This window comes from Coenobita brevimanus, chromosome 19 (genome assembly GCF_032717465.1).
Source record: "Coenobita brevimanus isolate Jiangsu-jjx chromosome 19, ASM3271746v2, whole genome shotgun sequence".
Classification (NCBI taxonomy): Eukaryota; Metazoa; Arthropoda; class Malacostraca; order Decapoda; family Coenobitidae; genus Coenobita; species Coenobita brevimanus.
The window spans coordinates 24,833,361-24,856,293 of record NC_136972.1 but is presented as its reverse complement, the minus strand read 5'-3'; the positions used below and the strand labels follow the sequence as shown (position 1 = coordinate 24,856,293).

Sequence of the window (22,933 nt, the reverse complement as noted above, 5' to 3'; positions counted from 1 at the left end):
CTGACATTCAAGATGAGAGTGACCAAGTTCATTCATTCCTGAGTGGCATTACGTGAGCAATAAACCCCAACCACCCCTTGGATATAAACCAACACAGACTCAATGGAGCGCCTTAATTAACCACCAGGTGTCATAGTTTGATTATGTGGTTACCACCCAATGTAGAAAATGGTTTCCTGGTGCACATGAAACCATTTGGCTTGTTGCTCAGTGTAGAGTCACCCATAGACAGAAAGGAAAAGGAAAGAAGGAAAGAAAGACATACGAGGAAGGATGGAAAGAAGGAAGGAAGAGAGGAAAGGAAGCTACCTGAGAGCAGCACTACATTGAGTAAGTGGATGATGAACGCCCCCACCACTTAAATATAGATTTGTAGCTTCAGACAATTGCGTCAGTTAATACTGTATATGTTACTAAAAGAAACTCATATTATCATCAATATCTCTGTTGATAATATTTTATGAGTAATGAAACATTTCTCTGATGCTTCATTTAGCACTTAGTATATAATGGGAGAGGTATTCTCCAGCTTCTAGGTCCAACTGTTACTGTATCTGTTAAAATCGGGTTATGCTTAGTTTGCTTGGATTAGTTGATTAGGTCTGGTTTTGCAATGCAGATGAGATAATGGATGGATTAAAGAGTATGAGAATCCCCCCTCTCCTGTCTACTAATTAATGTACTCAACAAAACATTTGCAATGGAAAGTCATGGACAGGACCTTTCTAATTTGAATGAACAATGTCAAACCTCCCCCAAAAAAACATGGTACAGTATATACCTGATTATGGCCTGAAACTGAAAAATTACCAAGTCAGAATAATGGTTACATTTAGAGTTTAACTCGCTTGATGTAATGCTGCCTACTTCTTCTCTCACCTTTATAATTTTTATTTCTGTCTGCTTTCCTCTCTTCCTAATTCTTCTTATCTTTCCTGTCACTTTATGTTACTCTTCTTTCCTTTACAGGTGGCTTTACATTGAATGACAAGCCTGATGGATTCCAGTAAGCCAGTAAACCATTTACAACGCTGGGTGGTAACCGTATAGCCAACCCATACGTGTTCCCTACGTGTCAGGAAGTGGTCTGGCGGAGGGTTAGTGACCTTCCCCGTAAAACAACAAGCTCAAAGTCAAACGACCACAACTTACGGAATTATGGCGCCTGGCAATAGGTGGGTAGACAATGATAATTACGTTACAGTTTACTGAGAAATGAATGCACCTGTAAATTCTATACGTGCAAGCTCTCCTGCAGTTTAATCGAATATAAAACATAGGGGTGGTATAGGTGTGTGGCGGAATGGGATGGGATTATATTGGTGTTTGGTGGGGTGGGTTTGGGTGATATTGGTGTTTGGTGGGGTGGGTTTGGGTAATATTGGTGTTTGGTGGAGTGGGTTTGGGTAATATTGGTGTTTGGTGGAGTGGGTTTGGGTAATATTGGTGTTTGATGGGGTGGAATGGAGTAATATTGGTGTTTGGTGGGATGCGTTTGGGTAACACTGGTGTTTGGTGGGGTGGGTTTGGGTGATATTGGTGTTTGGTAGGGTGGGTTTGGGTGATATTGGTGTTTGGTAGGGTGGGTTTGGGTGATATTGGTGTTTGGTAGGGTGGGTTTGGGTGATATTGGTGTTTGGTAGGGTGGGTTTGGGTGATATCAGTGTTTGGTGGGGTGGGTTTGGGTAATATTGGTGTTTGGTAGGGTGGGTTTGGGTAATATCAGTGTTTGGTGGGGTGGGTTTGGGTAATATTGGTGTTTGGTGGGGTGGGTTTGGGTAGTATTGGTGTTTGGTGGGGTGGGTTTGGGCAATATTGGTGTTTGGTGGGGTGGGTTTGGGCAATATTGGTGTTTGGTGGGGTGGGTTTGGGCAATATTGGTGTTTGGTAGGGTGGGTTTGGGTAATATTGATGTTTAGTGGGGTGTGTTTGGGTAATACGTATTTCTGCACCCTTCAGTATATTGCTACATTCATCTGCACATTACTACACCCACCCTCGCCTACCAACACATATTGCTACAGTCACCACATCTCACCTACCTTTGCTACACCCACCAACGCCCTATTGTGCTCAAGTATACCAGCACACCATCACATCCACCCAATCTCACCTACACATAGCTACTGTACACACACGTAAACCCACCAACATATCGTCATACCTACATATCGCTGCGCCCACCTATAACCTCTTACACCTACCATTAACTGGATATCGTTTGATCAGTGATATACGTGTAACATTTTTCATATGGCACCTTACCAGATTCCTGTACGTGACTTATTGTTTTGATAACGAAATCCATTTTATCATTAACACAAAGGATAATGATGTGTAAGGCACAGATACAATAACTAAATAAGAGATATAACAATAATATAATCCAGCGTCTGCGTTGCCATGGAGACCATTTGTTTCCCCGTACACAGGAAAGACTTCCCAGCCACCCTCTCGTCTCGGTGGCCAACTTAAAAATGATGATATTTCCACTATTTTATCGTTTAGGACTGTTTCTTTGGTGCAGACGGGAGGGTGTACCGATATTACAATACCTACAATACTTCTTTCTTGCCTGTACAGCCGAACAATATTATTTACAGCTAAAATGATGAGCTTAGTAATGTTACCAACCGTTAAGACACCGTTCTTCTCTGATTTCGACTCAGGATTAAGTAGATATAACGAAGGTTGCTAGTTTCTTTTGCGTATATCGTCCCTGCTGTCTTAGCGGTCATAATCTAAAACCATTCTGTGAGATATTCGTGTTTCTCGGTTGACTGAATTTATGACATGCAATTTCCTGAGACACCCTGTGATGTGGTAACTGTGTGGGGTGATGCGAGGGTGTGAGGGTTGTAGGGCCGTATTCGTAAATGATCTTAACCATTTCTTACGATAAATATTCATCTATAGAAGTGAATCGGTATCAGAAATCGGTGTGTATGGGCGTATTTCCAGCTAAATATTCACCTTGGACTGGTTGTGAAGTGTTTGGGCTATATACGAGTGAAAACAAAAGGCTTCTGTACACAGGTAAAGGTCGAGAAATTTGATGAATATTACGTCATATTTTGATGGAACTTAATCAGTCACGTCAGGTAATGTGGTGCTAATATACACCTGATGTCGGGTTGAACTGCACTGCATAACTACAGACAAATTACAATGTTTTTTAGTCACCTAAGTTGATAATAATATTACAAACTGGATGATCGGCGCTAAGGTAACATCATTTTAATTGTGACGTCATTTTGATGGAGTTGTTGGTAAGTGTGTCAGGTTGTGATAGTAAGAAGAGAAATCCTTGCAAGTAAATAATTGGCTGAAGGACTTTTTGTGGCTGTCTCTGGTATCATTCTTAGGTAATTTTGGAGGCTGGTATTCCGCCTGAAGGTGGTATAGAATGGGCACTTTGCGTATACAAGGAATAGGACAAAATAATGTCTTGAAGGAAAATAATCGCAAAGATATCACTCTGGTAATTTGTGTGTGTGTGTGTCTCCCTGGCCCAACATGGATGCCAAAGACTGCCAATTCTACTTTCATAATTTGAGCAGCAAAATCCAGACGTGTGGCTGTTTTTTAGCGCTGCTTGAGGTATTTATTGCTGATAAAATATGGTACTTAACCCTCCTGATGTGTTGTTGTGGCTGTGTTAGTGAAAATAAAGTCATATAAGAGTGTAGTTGAAACACGAAGGTTATTTAACCTCGTCGAGTTGACTCATTGAAGCATCACGACCAAAGGCGTTTTTGAGTTCGACCGAAACTTCGAGGTCTCACAACACTACACAGTTCCCAGATCTCTGTGTGCTGGGCATTTACCAATTTATATAACTATTACAACAAGAGCAATCATAAAATTAAGGGGAGTGGCATAAGTATTTGTGTTGTTACAAATATTAAAGCTTCGTGATCCCTAAGATCACTATAAACTAGAAACCTTAGCTTTTTCTCTGATTTCCGATCGAAGCAGGAAGATAATAGTCTTGATTTACTTGGCAACTCTGTGCAGGCCTTTATTTTGGCTTAAATAATCTTTATTGGCTACAAAGGCCAAATATAAGTGATGTAAGTATTGTAATATCCATATACCCACCCGCCTGTACCAAACAAACAGTCCAGAAAGATAGAATAATGGAAATATCGTCATTCTTATGTTGGCCATTGAGGAGAGAGGATGAGGGACGCCGCTCCTATTGGCGGGAAAACGAGTGGTCTCCATGGCAACGCAGACTCAACTCACACATCTAAAATATTTGTTGTTTCAGGAGTGTGTGGGTATGTGTAGGTGTAAATGGGAGTTAATGGGTGTATGTCGATGTGGGTGGGGGTATATGGGTGTGAGTGGGTGTAAGTGTGCTGGGATGGGCGTTGATGGGTGTAGATGCGTGTGGATGAGTGTGAGTGGTTGTAGGTGGGCGTGAATGGATGTAGATCGGTGTTGACGGGTGTAAGTAGGTGTAAATGGTCGTGGCTGGGTGTAGTTGCGTGTGGATGCGTGCTGGGGTTGCAGATTGATGAAGGAAGGTGTTGGTTGGTGTGGGTCGGTGTTGGGTGTGGGGTGAACTGGTGTATGTGGATTTGTGCTGGTAGTTATAGGTGTGTATGGCTGGATGCAATTGAGTATGGGTGGGTGTAGTTGGGTGTTTGTGAGAGTAGATGTGATTGTGAGTGTAGATGTGTTTTAGAGAGTGGAGTGGTTGGGAGGAGAAGGAGAGGGAGTCCAAGGGTAAGGTGTATAGTGAGAGACAGACTAGGAGTGTTGTAACATGAAGTGGTTGGGGAAAGTGAAAAGAAGAAAGAGAAAGAGATGGACAGATAAGATGCAGGAGAACGTATGAGAGGAGCTGGTGTGGCGTGGGAAGAGGGGTCGTTACTGAGTAAGGACAAAACCTTTGGAAGTCGTTTACCCGAAGCCACTGCTGATGGTATGCAGCGTTAGACTAGTTGCGTAGCAGGTCTGAACAGCTGGGGGGCCAAGGTGGGGCCAAGTCCTAATCTGGGGGGCCAAGGTGGGGCCATGTCCTAATCTGGGGGACCAAGATGGGGCCATTTCCTAATCTGAGGGCCAAGGTGGGGTTATGTCCTAATCTGGGGACCAAGGTGGGGCCATGTCCTAATCTGGGGAGCCTAGGTGGGGCCTTGTCCTAATCTCGGGGACCAAGATGGGGCCATGTCCTAATCTGGTGGGCCAAGGTGGGCCCATGTCCTTATCTGGGGGCCAAGGTACGGCCAAGCATTACTTTGAGGAGGCCAAGGTAAGGTAATGTCCTTATCTTGGGGGGTTAATGTGGGGTGAAGTGCTAATCTAGGGGGGGGGGAATGATTGCCAATCAGTTTTTATACATTAAGTTAACTAAAATGTCAAAAGTGTGGAGCAGTGAGGGGGCCAAGGGTCTGGTTTGGGGGGTCCCTAGCCACCCTCCCCGGCTTTGCCACTTCGCCAGACAAGGGTAAAACCTTGCTAATATTTATGCTCACGTTCTCTTACCAGCGTCTCAGGTGGCGGCCACAGCACCCCTACAGAGGACATCAGTCATCACCTGTACCCAAATACCCGACACTGGATCCAAAGGCTTGGCTGTATACAGCTTCGATAATAAGGTATGTTTGGTATCACTGTCTTTTATACATACATACATACGTACAGTACATACATACTGTACATATATACATACATACAATACATTCATACATACATATATGCACACATAATCAGACCTACATACTGCTGATACGTATAAACTCTACATACATTCATACATATAGTACATACATTCGTGCATACATACATACATATACACATACATATATACATACATACCGTAGCGTACTGTAAATACATATAAACTCAGCATTAACATGAATGTTAATGTAGGTGGATGTGGAGGTACAGAGGAGGTGAGTGTGGATAGAAAGTCGTGCCTATGGGCATAATATGTTGGTGGATTTGGATAGATAGCCATGCCTATGAATACACCCATTTTCCACCCACCCAGCACCTACCCACCCATCACCTACCATCGCCTACCCACCCATCACCTACCCACCCATCACATACCATTGCCTACCCACCTATCTTCACATACTCACCCAACACCTACCCACCCAACGCCTACTCACCCATCACCTACCATCACCTACCCACGCATCTTCATCTACACACAGCCACCCACATTCATCTACATCAAGTCACATCCATCCACCAGTGGCGTAGCCAGGTCTTGATAAATGAAGGGGTAGAGGGCCATGGTGTGGCCAGATCCTCACCCGGGGGGTCATTGCTATATAATAGTCACACATTAAAAATAAACAGAAATATCAAAGGGGGGCCAGTAGAGGGGCCAAGGGTTTGACCGAGGGGGCGTAGGACCCTTTGTAGCTATGCTACTGCCATCCACATCCACCCACACCCACCTAGACCCACCCACACTCATATATAGTACATCCACCCACACTCAATTACATCCACCCTCATCAACCTACACACACCCATACACACAGATATACACAGACACCTACTAACATCGACCCACACCCACCTAGACACACCGACACCTACATATATATCCACCCTCACCCACATACATTCACCTATACCCATATACATTCACCTACACCCACATACATCTACCCACAACCACCTAGACCCACCCACAATGACATACTGCCACCCACACCCACTTGTATGTACCCACTCCCATCTATGAGCAATCTCAGCCACCTACAATTGCCCCGACCCACACACTCCCACCTACACCCAACCATAGTTACGTTCACAGAATAGAAACCACCTACACCCACCTACTGTACACCCACCTAAATTCACCTACAATTGCTTACAGCCATTTACTGCGTAACTACTTAGACTACACCGCACCCACCTACACCCACCGACTCTTACCTACACCACCCAACACCCACTTTAAAACCCCTACATCTACCCACTCCCATGTACACCCATTTACACCCACTCTCTTCCCTCGCACCTCCTCCTTAGCGATATATTTCTCGTATTTCAACTCAGTGTTCTCTTCTATGACATTAATATTGTTTTGATACCGAAATTATTTGTATCAATATCATACCAGCAGATACTGAAGGGTTATGTGCAGAATAAATCACTATAGAAAAGGTATAACAATAATACAGCCCAGCGTCTGCGTTGCCATGGAGACCATTTATTTCCCCGCCCACCGGAGCGATTCTCAGCCACCCTCCCACCGCGGTGGCCGACCTAAAAATGAAGATATTTACTCTATTTTATCGTTTAGGACTGTTTCTTTGGTGCAGACGGGTGGCTGTACCGATATTACAATACCTACACTACTTATTTATTGTCTGTATAGTTGAATAACATTATTCAAATCTAAAATGATGTGCTTACCAACGTTACCAACTGTAAAAGTACCCTTGATCTCTGATTTCGGTTCAAGATTAAACCGATATATTAAAGACCACTAGTTTCTCTTAGATATTTCGTCTGTGCTATCTTAGCGGTCAAAATGTAAAACCATTCTGTGGGATATTTGTGTGTCTTGGTTGATTGAATTTCTGACATGCAATTTCCTGAGACACCCTGTGATGTGGTAACTGTGTGGGGTGATGCGAGGGTGTGAGGGTTGTAGGGCCGTATTCGTAAATGATCTTAACCATTTCTTACGACAAATATTCATCTGTAGAAGTGAATCGGTATCAGAAATCGGTCTGTAGGGGTGTATTTCCAGCTAAATATTCTCCCTGGATTGGTTGTGAAGTGTTTGGGCGATGTACGAGTGAAAACAAAAGGCTTCTGTACACAGGTAAAGGTCGAGAAATTTGATGAATATTACGTCATATTTTGCTGGAACTTAATCAGTCACTTCAGGTAATGTGGTGCTAATGTACACCTGATGTCTGGTTGAACTGCACTGCATAACTACACACAAATTACTATGTTTTTTAGTCACCTAAGTTGATAATAATATTAGAAAATGGATGAACGGCGCTAAGGTAAAATAATTTTAATTGTGACGTCATTTTGATGGAGTTGTTGGTAAGTGTGTCAGGTTGTGATACTAAGAAGAGAAACCCTTGCAAGTAAATAATTGGCTGAAGGACTTTTTGTGGCTGTCTCTGGTATCATTATTAGGTAATTTTGGAGGCTGGTATTCCGCCTGAAGGTGGTGTAGAATGGGCTCTTTGCGTATACAAGGAATAGGACAAAATAATGTCTTGAAGGAAAATAATCGCAAAGATATCATTCTGGTAATTTGTGTGTGCGTGTGTCTGCCTGGCCCAACATGGATGCCAAAGACTACCAATTCTACTTTCATAATTTGAGCAGCAAAATCCAGACCTGTGGCTGTTTTTTAGCGCTGCTTGAGGTATTTATCGCTGATAATATATGGTAATTAACCCTCCTGATGTGTTGTTGTGGCTGTGTTAGTGAAAATAAAGTCATATAAGAGTGTAATTGAAACACGCAGGTTATTTACCTCGTCGAGTTGACTCAATGAAGCATCACGACCAAAGGCGTTTTTGAGTTCGACCGAAACCTCGAGGTCTCACAACACTACACAGTTCCCAGATCTCATTGTGCTGGGGATCTAAGAATTTATACAATTATTACAACATGTGCGATCATAATATTAAGGGCAGTGGCATAAGTGTTTGCGTTGGTACAAATATTCAAACGACGTGAACTCTAGGATCACTAAAAACTAGAAACCTCAGTTTTTTTCTACGGTTTACGATGGTAGCAGGAAGATAATAGTCTTGATTTACTTGGCAACTCTGTGCAGGCCTTTATTTTGGCTTAAATAATCCTTATTGGCTACAAAGGCCAAATATAAGTGATGTAAGTATTGTAATATCCATATACCCACCCTCCTGTACCAAAGAAACGGTCCAGAAAAATCAGTTAGTGGAAATATCGTCATTTTTACGCTGGCCACCGAGGAGAAAGGACGGCAGGGACGTCGCTGTTGTTGGTCTCCATGGCAACGCACACTCATGCACACGCAAAAACACTCGCAATTTTGGTTAAGTGAGTGTGGCTGTGTGTTAGTCGGTGTAGGTGGGTATGGGTGGGTGAAGTGTGGTGTGGTTGGGTGTAGGTGGATGTGACTGGGTGTGAGTAGGTGTAAGGGGTCTTGGAAGTGTTTGTGGGTATATGTGAGTATGGGCTGGTGTAAGTGGATGTGAAAGGGTGTAGGTAGGTGTATTTGGCCGAGGTTGGGTGTAGGTGGGCATGAATCGATGTACGTGGTTATAGAGGGGTGTCGGTAGATTTGAGCATTTGCATGTGGATCTGGATGTAGGTGAGTATCGGTAGGTGTAAATAGGTGTAGATGGATTTATGAGGGTAGGGTGGCTGGGAAGAAAAGGAGATACTAAAAACAAGGTGGAACTTGGGAAATTTTCTGAGTGAACGGAAGGGAGGTGACTGAGGGAGAAAGAGAGGATGACAGAGAACGAAGTGGAGAGATAAGGTGCTGGAATATGTAAGGGAGCTTGAGGGTGTGTCCTGGGAAGAGGGATCGTTACTGAGTAGGGATATAAACTCCTGAAGGTCATTTTTTCGAGAGTGGATGCAGCGTCATACAAGAGCAAAAACCTGTAAAACTCTACGCTCAAAAACCCGCCACATTTCACTATCTGACGCTGAAGGGGACGACAAAATAACCTCCTCAGAGGACATTAATCTAGCCCAAACTCAAAATGTCAGCTGTTGGACCCGAAGTGGTTGACCGCACAAAGTTACATTTTAAAAAAAATTTCAATGCTTGGAGTTTTATTGCATACATAAATACTGTACTTAAATTATACGTGAATAGTAATGTTGGTGCGTATGTAAGTGGGTGTGGATAGACAGTCGTGCCTATGTAAGTGGGTGTGGATAGACAGTCGTGCCTATGTAAGTGGGTGTGGATAGAGAGTAGTGCCTATGTGAGTGACTGTGGATAGACAGTCTTGTGTTTAGGTATACATGTAGGTGCGCAATCAGTTATACACACAGTCATGCCTATCTACACCCACCCACAACCACTCATACCCACTTACACCCACCTGCAATTAACTATAACCATCTATACGCGCCTACACCCACTTCCACCCATCTACATCCACCCACACCCATGTACACCCACCTACACCCCCTTCCATCCATCTACATCCACCCACAGCCATGTAAACCCAACTACACCCACTTGCATCCATCTACATCCACCTACACCCATGTAAACCCACCTACACCCACTGCCACCCATCTACATCCACCCACACCCATGTAAACCCACCTACACCCACTTCCACCCATCTACATCCACCCACACCCATGTAAACCCACCTACACCCACTAGCACCCACTTCCACCCATATACAACTACCCACACCCATCCACACTTACTCACACCCAACCATACCTGCCCACATCCCTCTACACCCATCCACACCTACCCACACCCTTCCATTAGTATCTACACCCATCGACATCTACCCACACCTTTCCACACCCATCCACACCTGCCCACAACCTTCCACACCTACACACACCTATCCACACCTACCCACAACCTTCTTCACCTATCCACACTTTTCCAAACCTATCCACACACTTTCAAACCTACTCACACCTTTTCACACCTATCCACACCAATCCACACCTACCCACACCCACCCACACCTATCCACACCCTTCCACACCTACCCACACCGTTTCACACTTATCCACACCAAGCCACACCTACCCACACCCATTCACATTTACCTACACCCATCCACACCTACCCCCACCCATCCACAACTGCCCACATCCCTCCAGATGTACTCACACCCATCCATACCTTCCCATCCCCTTCCACACCTTCCCATCCCCTTCCACACCTACCTTCACCCATTCACATCTACCCACACCCTTCCACACCTACCCACACCCTTTCACACCTACCCACACCCTCCCACACCTACCCAAACCCTTTCACACCTACCCACACCCTTCCACACCTATCCACACCCTTCCACACCTACCCACACACATCCACACCTACCCACAATCTTCCGCACGTACCCACACCCTTCTATACCTACCCACACCCATCCACACCACACCTTCCCATAACCTTCCACACCTACCCATACCCATCAACACCTGTCACACCCTTTCATACCTACCCACACCCATCCACACCTGGCCACTCCTACCCTCACCCATCCACACCTGACCACACCCTTCCATACCCACCCACACACATGCACACCTACCCATATCCATGCATAGTTTCCCACTCCCTTCCACACCTACCCACTATCTTCCTCACCTACCCCCACTCATCCACAGCTGCCCACACCCCTCCACATCTGTCCACACCCATCCACACCTAGCCATCCCTTTTCACACTTATCCACATCCATCCATGCCTACCCATACCCATCCACACCTACCCACATCCTTCCACAACACACACCTATCCACACCTACCCACCCCCATCCACGCCTACCCACAATCTTCTACACGTAACCACGCTTCCAAACCCACCCTCACCCATGCAAACCTACCCATATCCATCCACACCTATCCACACCCTTCCTTACCTGCCTACACTCCCCCACATCTACCCACACCCATCCACACCTACCAACTCCCTTCCACACCTACACACACCCTTCCACATCCTTCCACACCTATTCACATCCTTTCACACCCATCCACACTCATCCATACCTAACTCACACTCATCCACAACTGCCCCCGTACTTCCACATCTACACACGCCCATCCACACCTACCCGCACCCATCCACACCTACCCACACCCACCCACACCTTACCACAAACTTCCACAAGTACCTACGCCCTTCCATACCCACCCACACCCATCCACACTTGCCCACACCCCCCCCAGACCTACTCAAACCCACGCAGTGCTAATCATTGTCTTCCACACGTACCCACACCCTTCCATACCCACCCACATTCATCCACACTTACCCTTCCACACCTATCCATAACCTTCCACACCTACCCACACCCTCCCATACCTACCCTCAAATATCTACACCTACTTAGACCCATCCACAACTGTCCACACATTTCCACACCTACATCCACCCATTCACACCTGCCCACGCTCCTCCACATCTACCCACACCCGTCCATACCTACCCACACCCTTGCACACTATCCACACCTTCCACACATACCCAAACTATTCCATACCCTCCCACACCTATGGACACCTACCCACACCCTTGTACACCTACACCCACCCACACCTATTTACACCCTTCCACACCTACCTACCCATACCCTTCCACACCTACCTACCCATACCCTTCCACACCTACCTACCCACAAATTTCCACACCTGCCTACGCCCCTCCACATCTACCCACACCCATCCTCACCTACCGACACCCATTCACACCTACACACACCCATCCACATCTTTTCACACCTGTTCACGTTCTTTCACACCTACCCACACCCATCCACACCTAACCACATTCTTCTACAAGTACCTACGCCCTTCAATACCCACCCACACCTGCCCACACCCCCCCAGACGTACCCACACCCATGCACATCTAATCACAGTGTTCCACACGTACCCACACCCTTCCATAGTCACTCACACCCATGCACATTTACCCATACTCTTCCATACCTACTCGCACTCTTCCATACCTACCCTCACCCATCAACACCTACCTAGACCCATCCACACCTGTCCACATCTACCCACACCCATCCACACCTACCCATACCCTTGCACACCTATCCACATCTTCCCCACATACCCACACCCTTCCATACCCACCCACTTCCATCCACACCTATCCACATCTTCCACACATACCCACAGTATTCCATACCCACCCACACCCATGCACACGTACCCACATCAATCCACACATACCAACACCCTTCCACGCCTACCTTCCTACAACCTTCCACACCTGCCTACACCCCTCCACATTTACCCACACCCATCCACATCTACCCATACCCACCCACACCCACCGACACCCTTCCACACCTACACACACCCATCTTCATCCTTCCACACCTATTCACATCCTTTCACACCTATCCACACCCATCCATACCTAACGCACACCCATCCACACCTACCTTCACACTTCCACATCTACACACACCCATCCACACCTGACAACAATCTTCCACAAGTACTCACGTCCTTCCATACCCGCCCACACCCATCCACACCTGCCCACACACCTCCAGACCTACTCATATCCATGCACAGCTAATCACAGTCTTCCCCTCGTACCCACACCCTTCCTTACCCACCCACACTCATCCACACTTACCCATACCTTTCCACACCTATCCACAACCTTCCACACCTACCTACACCCTTCCATACCTACCCTTACCTATCCACACCTACCTAGACCCATCCACACCTGTCCACACCTTTCCACACCTACCTACACCCATCCACACCTGCCCAAACCCCTCCACATCTACCCACACCCATCCACACCTACCCATCCCCTTGCACACCTACCCACACCTATCCATACCTACCCACACCTTGCACACCTATCTCCAATCTTCCACACATACCCAAATATTCCATACCTGGCCACACCTATGCACACATACCCACACCCTTGTACACCTACACCCACCCACACTTATCCATACCCTTCCACACCTACCTACCCACACCCTTCCACACCTACCTACCCACAACTTTCCACACCTGCCTACGGCCCTCCACATCTACCCACATCCATCCTCACAAACCGACACCTTTTCACACCTACACACACCCATCCACATCCTTCCACACCTATTCACACTCTTTCACACCTACCCACACCCATCTACACCTAACCACATTCTTCTAGAAGTACCAACGCCCTTCCATACCCACCCACACCCATCCGCACCTGCCCACACACCCTCAGACCTACCCACACACATGTACAGCTAATCACAGTCTTCCACACCTACCCACACCCTTCCATACTCACTCACACCCATGCACACTTACCCACACTCTTCCATACCTACCCTCACCCCATCCACACCTAACTAGACCCATCCACACCCGTCCACACCTTTCCACATCTACCCACACCCATCCACACCTACCCACACCCTTGCACACCTATCCACATCTTCCACACATACCCACACCCTTCCATACCCACCCACTCCCATCCACACCTATCCACATCTTCCACACATACCCACAGTATTCCATACCCACCCACACCCATGCACACGTACCCACATCAATCCACACATACCAACACCCTTCCACGCCTACCTTCCTACAACCTTTCACACCTGCCTACACCCCTCCACATTTACCCACACCCATCCACATCTACCCATACCCACCCACACCCACCGACACCCTTCCACACCTACACACACCCATCCTCATCCTTCCACATCTATTCACATCCTTTCACACCTATCCACACCCATCCATACCTAATGCACACCCGTCCACACCTACCTTCACACTTCCACATCTACACACACCCATCCACACCTGACAACAATCTTTCACAAGTACCCACTCCCTTCCATACCCACCCACACCCATCCACACACCTCCAGGCCTTCTCATACCCATGCACAGCTAATCACAGTCTTCCCCTCGTACCCACAGCCTTCCCTACCCACCCACACTCATCCACACTTACCCATACCTTTCCACACCTATCCACAACCTTCCACACCTACCTACACCCTTCCATACCTACCCTCACCTATCCACACCTACCTAGACCCATCCACACCTGTCCACACCTTTCCACACCTACCTACACCCATCCACACCTGCCCAAACCCCTCCACATCTACCCACACCCATCCACACCTACCCATCCCCTTGCACACCTACCCACACCTATCCATACCTACCCACACCCTTGCACACCTATCCACAATCTTCCACACATACCCACACTATTCCATACCCGCCCACACCTATGCCTACCTACCCACACCCTTGTACACCTACAAACACACACCCACACCTTTTCACACCCACTCACACCTATCCCCACCCTTCCACCCCTACCTACCCACAACCTTCCACACCTACCTACACCCCTCCACATCTACGCACATCCATCCACACCTACCGACACCCTTTCACACTTACACACACCCATCCACATCCTTCGACACCTATTCACATCCTTTCACACCTATCCACACGCATCCATACCTAAACCACACCCATCCACGCCTATCCCCACACTTCCACATCTACACATACCCATCCACACCTACCCACACCCATCCACACCTAACCACAATCTTCCAGAAGTACCCACGCCCTTCCATACCCACCCACACCCATCCACATTCCCCTAGACCTACCCACACCCATGCACAGCTAATCACAGTTTTCCACACTTACCCACACCCTTCCATACCCACTCACACCCATGCACACTTACCCACACCCTTCCAAACCTATCCACAACCTTCCACACCTACCCACACCCTTCCACATCTACCCACACCTTTCTATACCTACCCTCACCCATCCACACCTACCTAAACCTATCCACACCTGCCTACACCTTTCCACACCTACCTATAACCCATCCATACAAACACACACCCTAGCACACCTATACAGATCTTCTACACGTACCCACACCCTTCCATACCCACCCACACCCATCCACACCTATCCACATCTTCCACACATACCCACACCCTGCCATACCCACCCACACCTACCCACCCATGCACACCTACCCACACCCTTGTACACCCATATTCACCCACCCATATCCTTCCCCACCTATTCACTCCCATACATACCGACTCAAACCCTTCCACACCTACCCACACCCATCCACATCTACCCACACCCATCCACATCTACCCACACCCATCCACACCTACCCACATCTTCCATACCCACCCACACCCATCCATCGTACCCATACTCACTCATACCTACCCACATTCATTCAAACCTACCTACACCCTTCCATATCCAACCACACCCATCCACACCTACCCACACCCATCCACACCTACCCATACCCTTCCACACGCACCATACCCATCCAAACTATCCACACTCTTCCATACCTACCCACAACCATCCCCATCTACCCACAATCTTCCACACGTACCTACACCCTTCTATACCCACCCACATCCATCCAAACCTACCCACACCCTTCCACACCTACCCACAACCTTCCACACCTACCTTCACCCATCCAGACCTACCCACACCCCTCCACATTTACTCACTCCCCTCCACATTTACCCACTCCCTTCCACACCTGCCCAGACCCCTCACACCTACCCACACCCTTTCATACCTACTCTCACCCATCCATACCCACCCACAATCATCCACACCTACCTGTCCCCTTCCACACCTACCCACACCCATCCACACCTATCCACACCCTTCCAAATCTATCCACACCCTTCCATACCTATTCTTACACTTCCCTAGCTACCTATACGTTTCATCACCTGCCCACACCCATCCACAAGTGCACCATGCTACATTCTACAATACCCATCCCCTATTTACCTATTTACATACACCAACGGCAATTTATTCCCCCATTTATATTTTTCGTGGTGTCTGGGGGGGGGGAGTCCAACAGCAAATCATAACCCCCATTTACTGTACGGCGTAATTTAGTTCATATTTCAATAATAGATGGCTCTGTTGCAGGTTTCATCAAGAGAACGGGAAGTTTCTGGCGGGAACGTGACGTCAGCCAGGCGGGAACGTGACGTCAACCCTACGTGGACCAATCAGCGATCACCCAAGCTCGTTCAGGGAAGCGGCCTTATGTTGTGCTGTTCCTGTACCCCCCCACGGCGCTTTATAACTATGCTTAAGACGAATCATGCATACATAAAGGAACTTATCTCGCTCGTGCAGTTTTTGCCTCCAGATCAAGTAAATTAAAATGATAGTTTTTTTTATTATATTTTCCATGTTATTAACTAGTTTATATACGTTATCTAGTGCATTTAAAGTTAGGATAAATATAAAAACAAACGATATTTTGGCCATTATATACTTAAGAATATTTATAAATACGTCTCTCTGAGGCCCATTTTTCAATAAAGGTGATACACTGTTCTGTCATACATCGTTTTACTTCGTATCCATTCCATGAAGGGCAGAGCATGGTTCATGACTTACACACCAGGTGGCGCTGCATGTCTCCTAAAACCACTGTCAGCTCGCAGTTTTTTGGGGGATTTGAACAGGGTATCATAAAACCCCGTTGCTGAGCTGTGGAGTGCAGTTCATGACATAAACACCAGATTGTGCTGCATGTCTCCCAAAACCACCGTCATCTCGCCAATTTTTCGGGATTTGAACAGCATTTCATAAGGCCCCGTTGCTGAGCGGCGGAACATAGTTCACGACTTAAACAATAGATGGCGCTGATAGCTCTGTGTTGGCGGGAACCAGCCTCGCTTTGGGAAGGGTCTTATGTTTTCCTGTTCATACAAAAACCCACGGAAGTTTTTAAAGGTATGTTTTATTGACCTTCTTCACCCACCCACAGGTACCCCACATCCACCCACACCCACCCACACCTACTAGACCTATTTCTTTTGATTTATTTCTGTCACTTTCTACCTCCCTATTTCTTGCTCAGCTGGTGAATTTTCGTGTGTTCTTGGACTTATTATTATTATTATTATTATTATTATCATTATATGCTTCGTCCCTATAACACACGAGAATTCAACAGCTTGCAGCGAGGGGAGGGGGGGGGCAATTTTCGGCCCCCCCCCACTCCTTTTTGTGAAGGGGTAATAACTGTACTGTACAACTTTCTTTATCTAACTTTATTAGGTTAGTTTATTACACAGAAGACAGAGCTAAAGTGACACATTTTACTTGTTTTGATCTAAGAAATACACACTCAGGACCGTCTTCTAGGTAGCATGGGAGCCTTCGTAACGTCTCTTCCTAAGAGATTTAATATGCACATTACACCTTAACATTATCCTGTGTGCGAGTTAATTTGCATATTATACCTTAACATTCTTTTGTATGCGATTAATTTTGTATATTACAGCTTGGCAGCCTCTTCTTATGTCATTTAGATCGCTTGAATACCGACTCATATTGCATAAACATCACTGAGGAGGATACCGAGGTGTGATATGCAGAGTAAATCACTGAGGAAGAGGTGTTACGACCTAGAAATCGATCCATAGACTTAACCGAGCGATACATGCAAGACAGCTATAAAAATAGTAGTGATCTGAAATATAAATTATCGAAAACACATAAATAAAACAGACTAAGTGGAGAATTGTACATCTTTGCAAATTCTAACCTACAGCATTTAAAATTATTATTATTATTCTACTTCTGGAAACGTCTGCGTATGAGAAAAAAAAAAAATTGTGAAAAAAATATGATAAACTTTGCCTGCAGGGATTTTGGTCAACCTGAACATTCAGAATCTTTTCAAAATCGCTGAAAATGAACGCAAGCAACAATCAGCTTTAACATAATCTTGACCCTGGTGAAGGACATCTATTTTCATTTTGCCAACTTACCATAGATATGTATACAACTTAGTACATTCCTGCAGAAGTGGAGGGGTTAATGAAGGCTTTATCTAACCCCTCCAGTCGAAATATCACTTCTAAACTGAATATATTCGTCTGGGGAGAACAACAGTACACAGAACATCGTCATAGTCAGGGCCGGATTTACCTATTTGTGGGCCCTGGGCCAAACTCATCAGTGGCCCGGCCTAGTCCGTGGCCCACCTGAGAACCACCCCATGGCCCACCAGTGGGCGTTGAAGACCACTGCGGGCCTATATTTATTGTACAGGGGTCCTTATGGCTGTGAATAGATTATATAATGAAATACTCGGTGTACACTTGAAACAAAGTAATACTCTGGCACACTGCGCGACAAATTAGTTTTAGTGGATCCCCAGATACAGGTGGGCCCTAGGCCAATGGCCTACTTGGCCTGTTCGTAAATCCGGCCCTGATCATAGCCATGTATTTTCTACTTTTTGCGCCAACAGACGATTTTCCTCAGCTTAGGGGAAACTTTTCACATTGAGGGGATTAGATAGAGCCTTCATTAACCCCCTTCACCCTTCTTACGTTGAAAGAATCGCCTGAAGATGGCAAAGAACTAAAAAAATGATGTCCTTGTTGTGAAGAGGGCAAACTTAACCCTCCTGACTTACAGAGACAATTTCAGCAATAACATATGTCTAATTGGTATAATATAACTACATTCTATTGTACCTTTCAACAAAATACCCAATGCAAACGAGCCTCTTCGGGTACAAACTCTCACTATAAAAGTTACCCATAAATTACTGGTTTTCTTTACTTCCCTACATTTTCCTTTATAAACAATTCAAGACTAACTTAACTAATCTGGTAAAAATCTAGGAGTGCTCCCATTCCTATGATATGTATTGTTTCCTCCTTAAAATATATTGTGACTCTCAAAATAATACTAAGAAAAGGTCTCGGAAATGTGTGTTTTTGAAGTTATTCGTTATACAGTGGAACCTCATCAATTAAACAAGAACAAGAAACCATCTGGATCAAGTCGAATCGTGAAGGTAACATTATTATTATTATTATTATTATTATTATTATTATTATTGTTTCAACATCCGTGAATGGGTGCTCACCTAGATTTTACCATTAAAACTGTGAAATAAATAGCTTGCCTATATTAAGCACATCAACAACAATTTAAGTCCATTGCAAGTTATCTGAGAATCCAAATAATATCACTAAACTTCCTAAAATATCGCCAAACTTCCAAAAAATATCTCGAAACTCAAAAAATATCGTCAAACTTCCCAAAATATCGCCAAATTTCCAAAAAATATCGCCAAACTTCTCAAAATATCACCAAAATTCCAAAAAATATCGCCAACTTCTCAAAAAATATATCAAAACTTGAAAAAATATCGCCAAACTTCCCAAAATATCGCCAAACTTCCAAAAAATATCGCCAAACTTCCAAAAGACATTGAACCCCTTCACTTCGATGACATTTAAATCTAGTTCCTGTTACCGCCAATTAAGAGATTTTTAAACTTAAAGATTCTCTCTGTCTCTGTCTGTCTGTCTGTCTGTCTGTCTCTCTCTCTCTCTCTCTCTCTCTCTCTCTCTCTCTCTCCGTCTGCAGTCAGCCACCTCTCTCACACGTACTCTCCTAGTCAATCTCTCACTCTCCTTTCACATCCTAACTTCACACCTTCTCTCTCTGTCTCTTTTTCTCTCTAATATTATCTCTAGGAGGCAGCAAGATCTAAATCACACCATCTTAGTGAAAGGGTTATATAATGAGATGCAAGAGAAAATCACACAATACAATGATCCATAACAATTCACTATTTTTCCCAATTTCTGTTATTAAATACTGCAAATAGGGAAAAGGTGCTGTAGTAAGGGGCTGAGAAATTCAACTATATGTGAAATAAGATCAGTGTGTGCAATCAGAGTCCAATTTTACGTAGATAATATGGAATTCAACCCCATTACCTTCTGGAATTTTAGTGTTTAAATAGGGTTACGGTATTGTATTTTAAGGTACCGTAGTTTAAGGTATTGTAGTTTAAGGTACTGCAATTTACGGTAGTCTGTTTTAAGGTACCGTTGTTTAAGATACCGTAGTTTAAGGGGCTATAGTTTACGGTACTGTTTACGTTGTCTATTTTCGCGGTTTAATCTCAAGCATACTATCTGATCTTGGTTTAACAGAGATTTATTCCACTTCACAAAGCAATCGGAGGCTAAAATAGGTTCCAGTTTTTCGGCCGCGTTGCGGTAAGCCTCTGGGGACTATTAAAAGGGTTGCATTGATTTCGAAATAGAGATCTGAGTTCTAAGTTCACCTCCCTGACGCAGCCTCCTTCCTTCAGTGCACCTAGCGGCACTGTGATAGCGATGGTAGCAAGTCTCGCTAGAATGAAGAAAACACTCTGATTTCTTAATTTATCTCCAAGACTCGCTAGAATAATAAAGAAAACACTAGATGGTTTCTATATTCATCTCTCTGACTCAGCCCCTGCCCCTAGCATACCCCTAGCGGCACTGTGATAGCGATGATAGCAAGACTCGCTAGAATTATAAAGTAAACATCTATTAACCAATGGGCCTAAGCATACACACGCAGCAGGAGGGGAACCAGAAGGTGTCGGTGGCCAGTGCTGCTCCTGAACCTTCGAGAGCAATGAGTCTCTTTTGCACGTACTGTTGTTGACATACGGCCGTGAAACCGTCTGGCACGTTGCACGCACCTGAGCACGTGTCTGATCTGTTGGTAAAGGAAATAGTTGTAGGGGTTCAAATGGTATCAGTATTAGTGTTACAGAAGCTTATCTCTCTATCTATAGCCAGACGCCATAATCCCGTAAGGGGTAGCCGTTTATCTTTGAGTTAGTTGTTTTACGGGGAGGGCACTAACCCTTCACCAACCCACTTGCTGGCACGTAGGGAGCACATAGGTTGACTATATGGTTACTACCCAGCGTTGTAAATGATTTCCTGGTTTACAGAAAACCATTAGGCTTGTCACTCAATGTACAGTCACCTGACAATGAAAGAAGGGTAGTAAAAAGTGACAAGAAAGATTGGAGAAATAGGAAGAGAGGAGGCAGACACTGAAAAAGAATGATAAAGGTGAGGGAAGAAGTAGGCAGCACTACATCAAGTGAGTGGATGATGGTCGCTACCACCTACGAGTATTTTATGAATCAACAGAGCATCATTGCATTCCTGAAAAGCAACGTTTAATCTGTCCCTTTCAAGTAGCCTATTTCCGTCCCTCCATTCATCACCATTTATCACACTTTGCGTCTCTTTCTCTCTCTCTCTCTCTCTCTCTCTCTCTCTCTCTCTCTCTCCCTCTCTCTCCCTCTCCCTCTCCCTCCCTCTTTCTCTCTCTCTCTCTCTCTCTCTCTCTCTCTCTCTCTCTCTCTCTCTCTCTCTCGTTTTAGCCTATTCAGGGGTAGTGTCACCCTCAAGTAATTTATTCTGAGTGACGCCAATTTAGTCCACCTAGGGAAAATTTCATTCCCACCATGGTAATCCTGTCCCCATTAAGTCACCCAGGAGAGATGCCTTAATATCTTAGTTTGCCTAATATCAGGCTTAGAAAAACATCCATCTTAGCAAACATCTTAGAAATAGCTTAGGTACATCTTAGGAACACTGATGATAATGTATACGTAACGTTGCTTAAAATATCTTACTCCAGTGTGTTTAGTGATGTACAGAGGCAAGCACATCATCAGCAGACATAAAACTGAAGTGGTAATAATAAATAAGGCTATCTATCTGTCTATCTATCTATCTCTCCATCTGTCTATCTACCTACCTATCTATGTGTAAACCCATCTCTAACTACTATGCGTCTCATAATGGATCAAAAATAAAAATGACGCTACGCACATGCACTTTTTGCTCTCGACAAGTTGCATTCCTCCGTCGACAGTCATTCAACCAGTCTATCCATCCATCTATCTATCTTTCTATCCACCTATCTATACATCTATCTATCTACATGCGTCTTAAAATCAATAAAAAGAAAGAAAGGACGCCGCTACACACATGCACTTCTTGCTCTCTACAAGTTGTGTGTACGCAGGCGACACCTCCTCCATGTTCACGAGAAACATCCACGTGCCCTTGTTGTTCAGAGCTGCGCGGGGCATCACATACTCCGACTCGTACGCGCAGAGGTCAGTCGAGGTCGCCTGTCTCTTTTGGCGCCGGCGGGACCTCCTCATGATCCTGTGAGAGAGGCTGAAGGTGAGAGGTGGTGTGGGGTACGTGGGGGAGTGTTTTGGTGAGAATGAGAGGGTGAGGTGGTGCTGGGGTGAAGGTAATAGGGTGAGGGGGGTGCTGGGGTGAGGAGAGGGTGAGAGATGCTGGGGTGAGA

At 45.5% G+C, this 22,933-nt stretch overlaps 1 protein-coding gene across 1 annotated transcript in view; it reads right to left on the bottom strand.

Moving 5' to 3' along the window:
* Positions 1-21,135: 21,135 nt before the first annotated feature.
* The window catches only part of LOC145391720 (uncharacterized), a 10,922-nt gene continuing 9,124 nt past the window's right edge, over positions 21,136-22,933 (bottom strand). The window contains exons 5-6 of the mRNA XM_080266256.1: positions 22,603-22,785; positions 21,136-21,307 (exon numbers count right to left, since the gene is read on the bottom strand). Of these exons, the coding sequence (XP_080122382.1) occupies positions 21,136-21,307; positions 22,603-22,785 (355 nt within the window). The remainder of the gene's footprint in view (positions 21,308-22,602; positions 22,786-22,933) is intronic.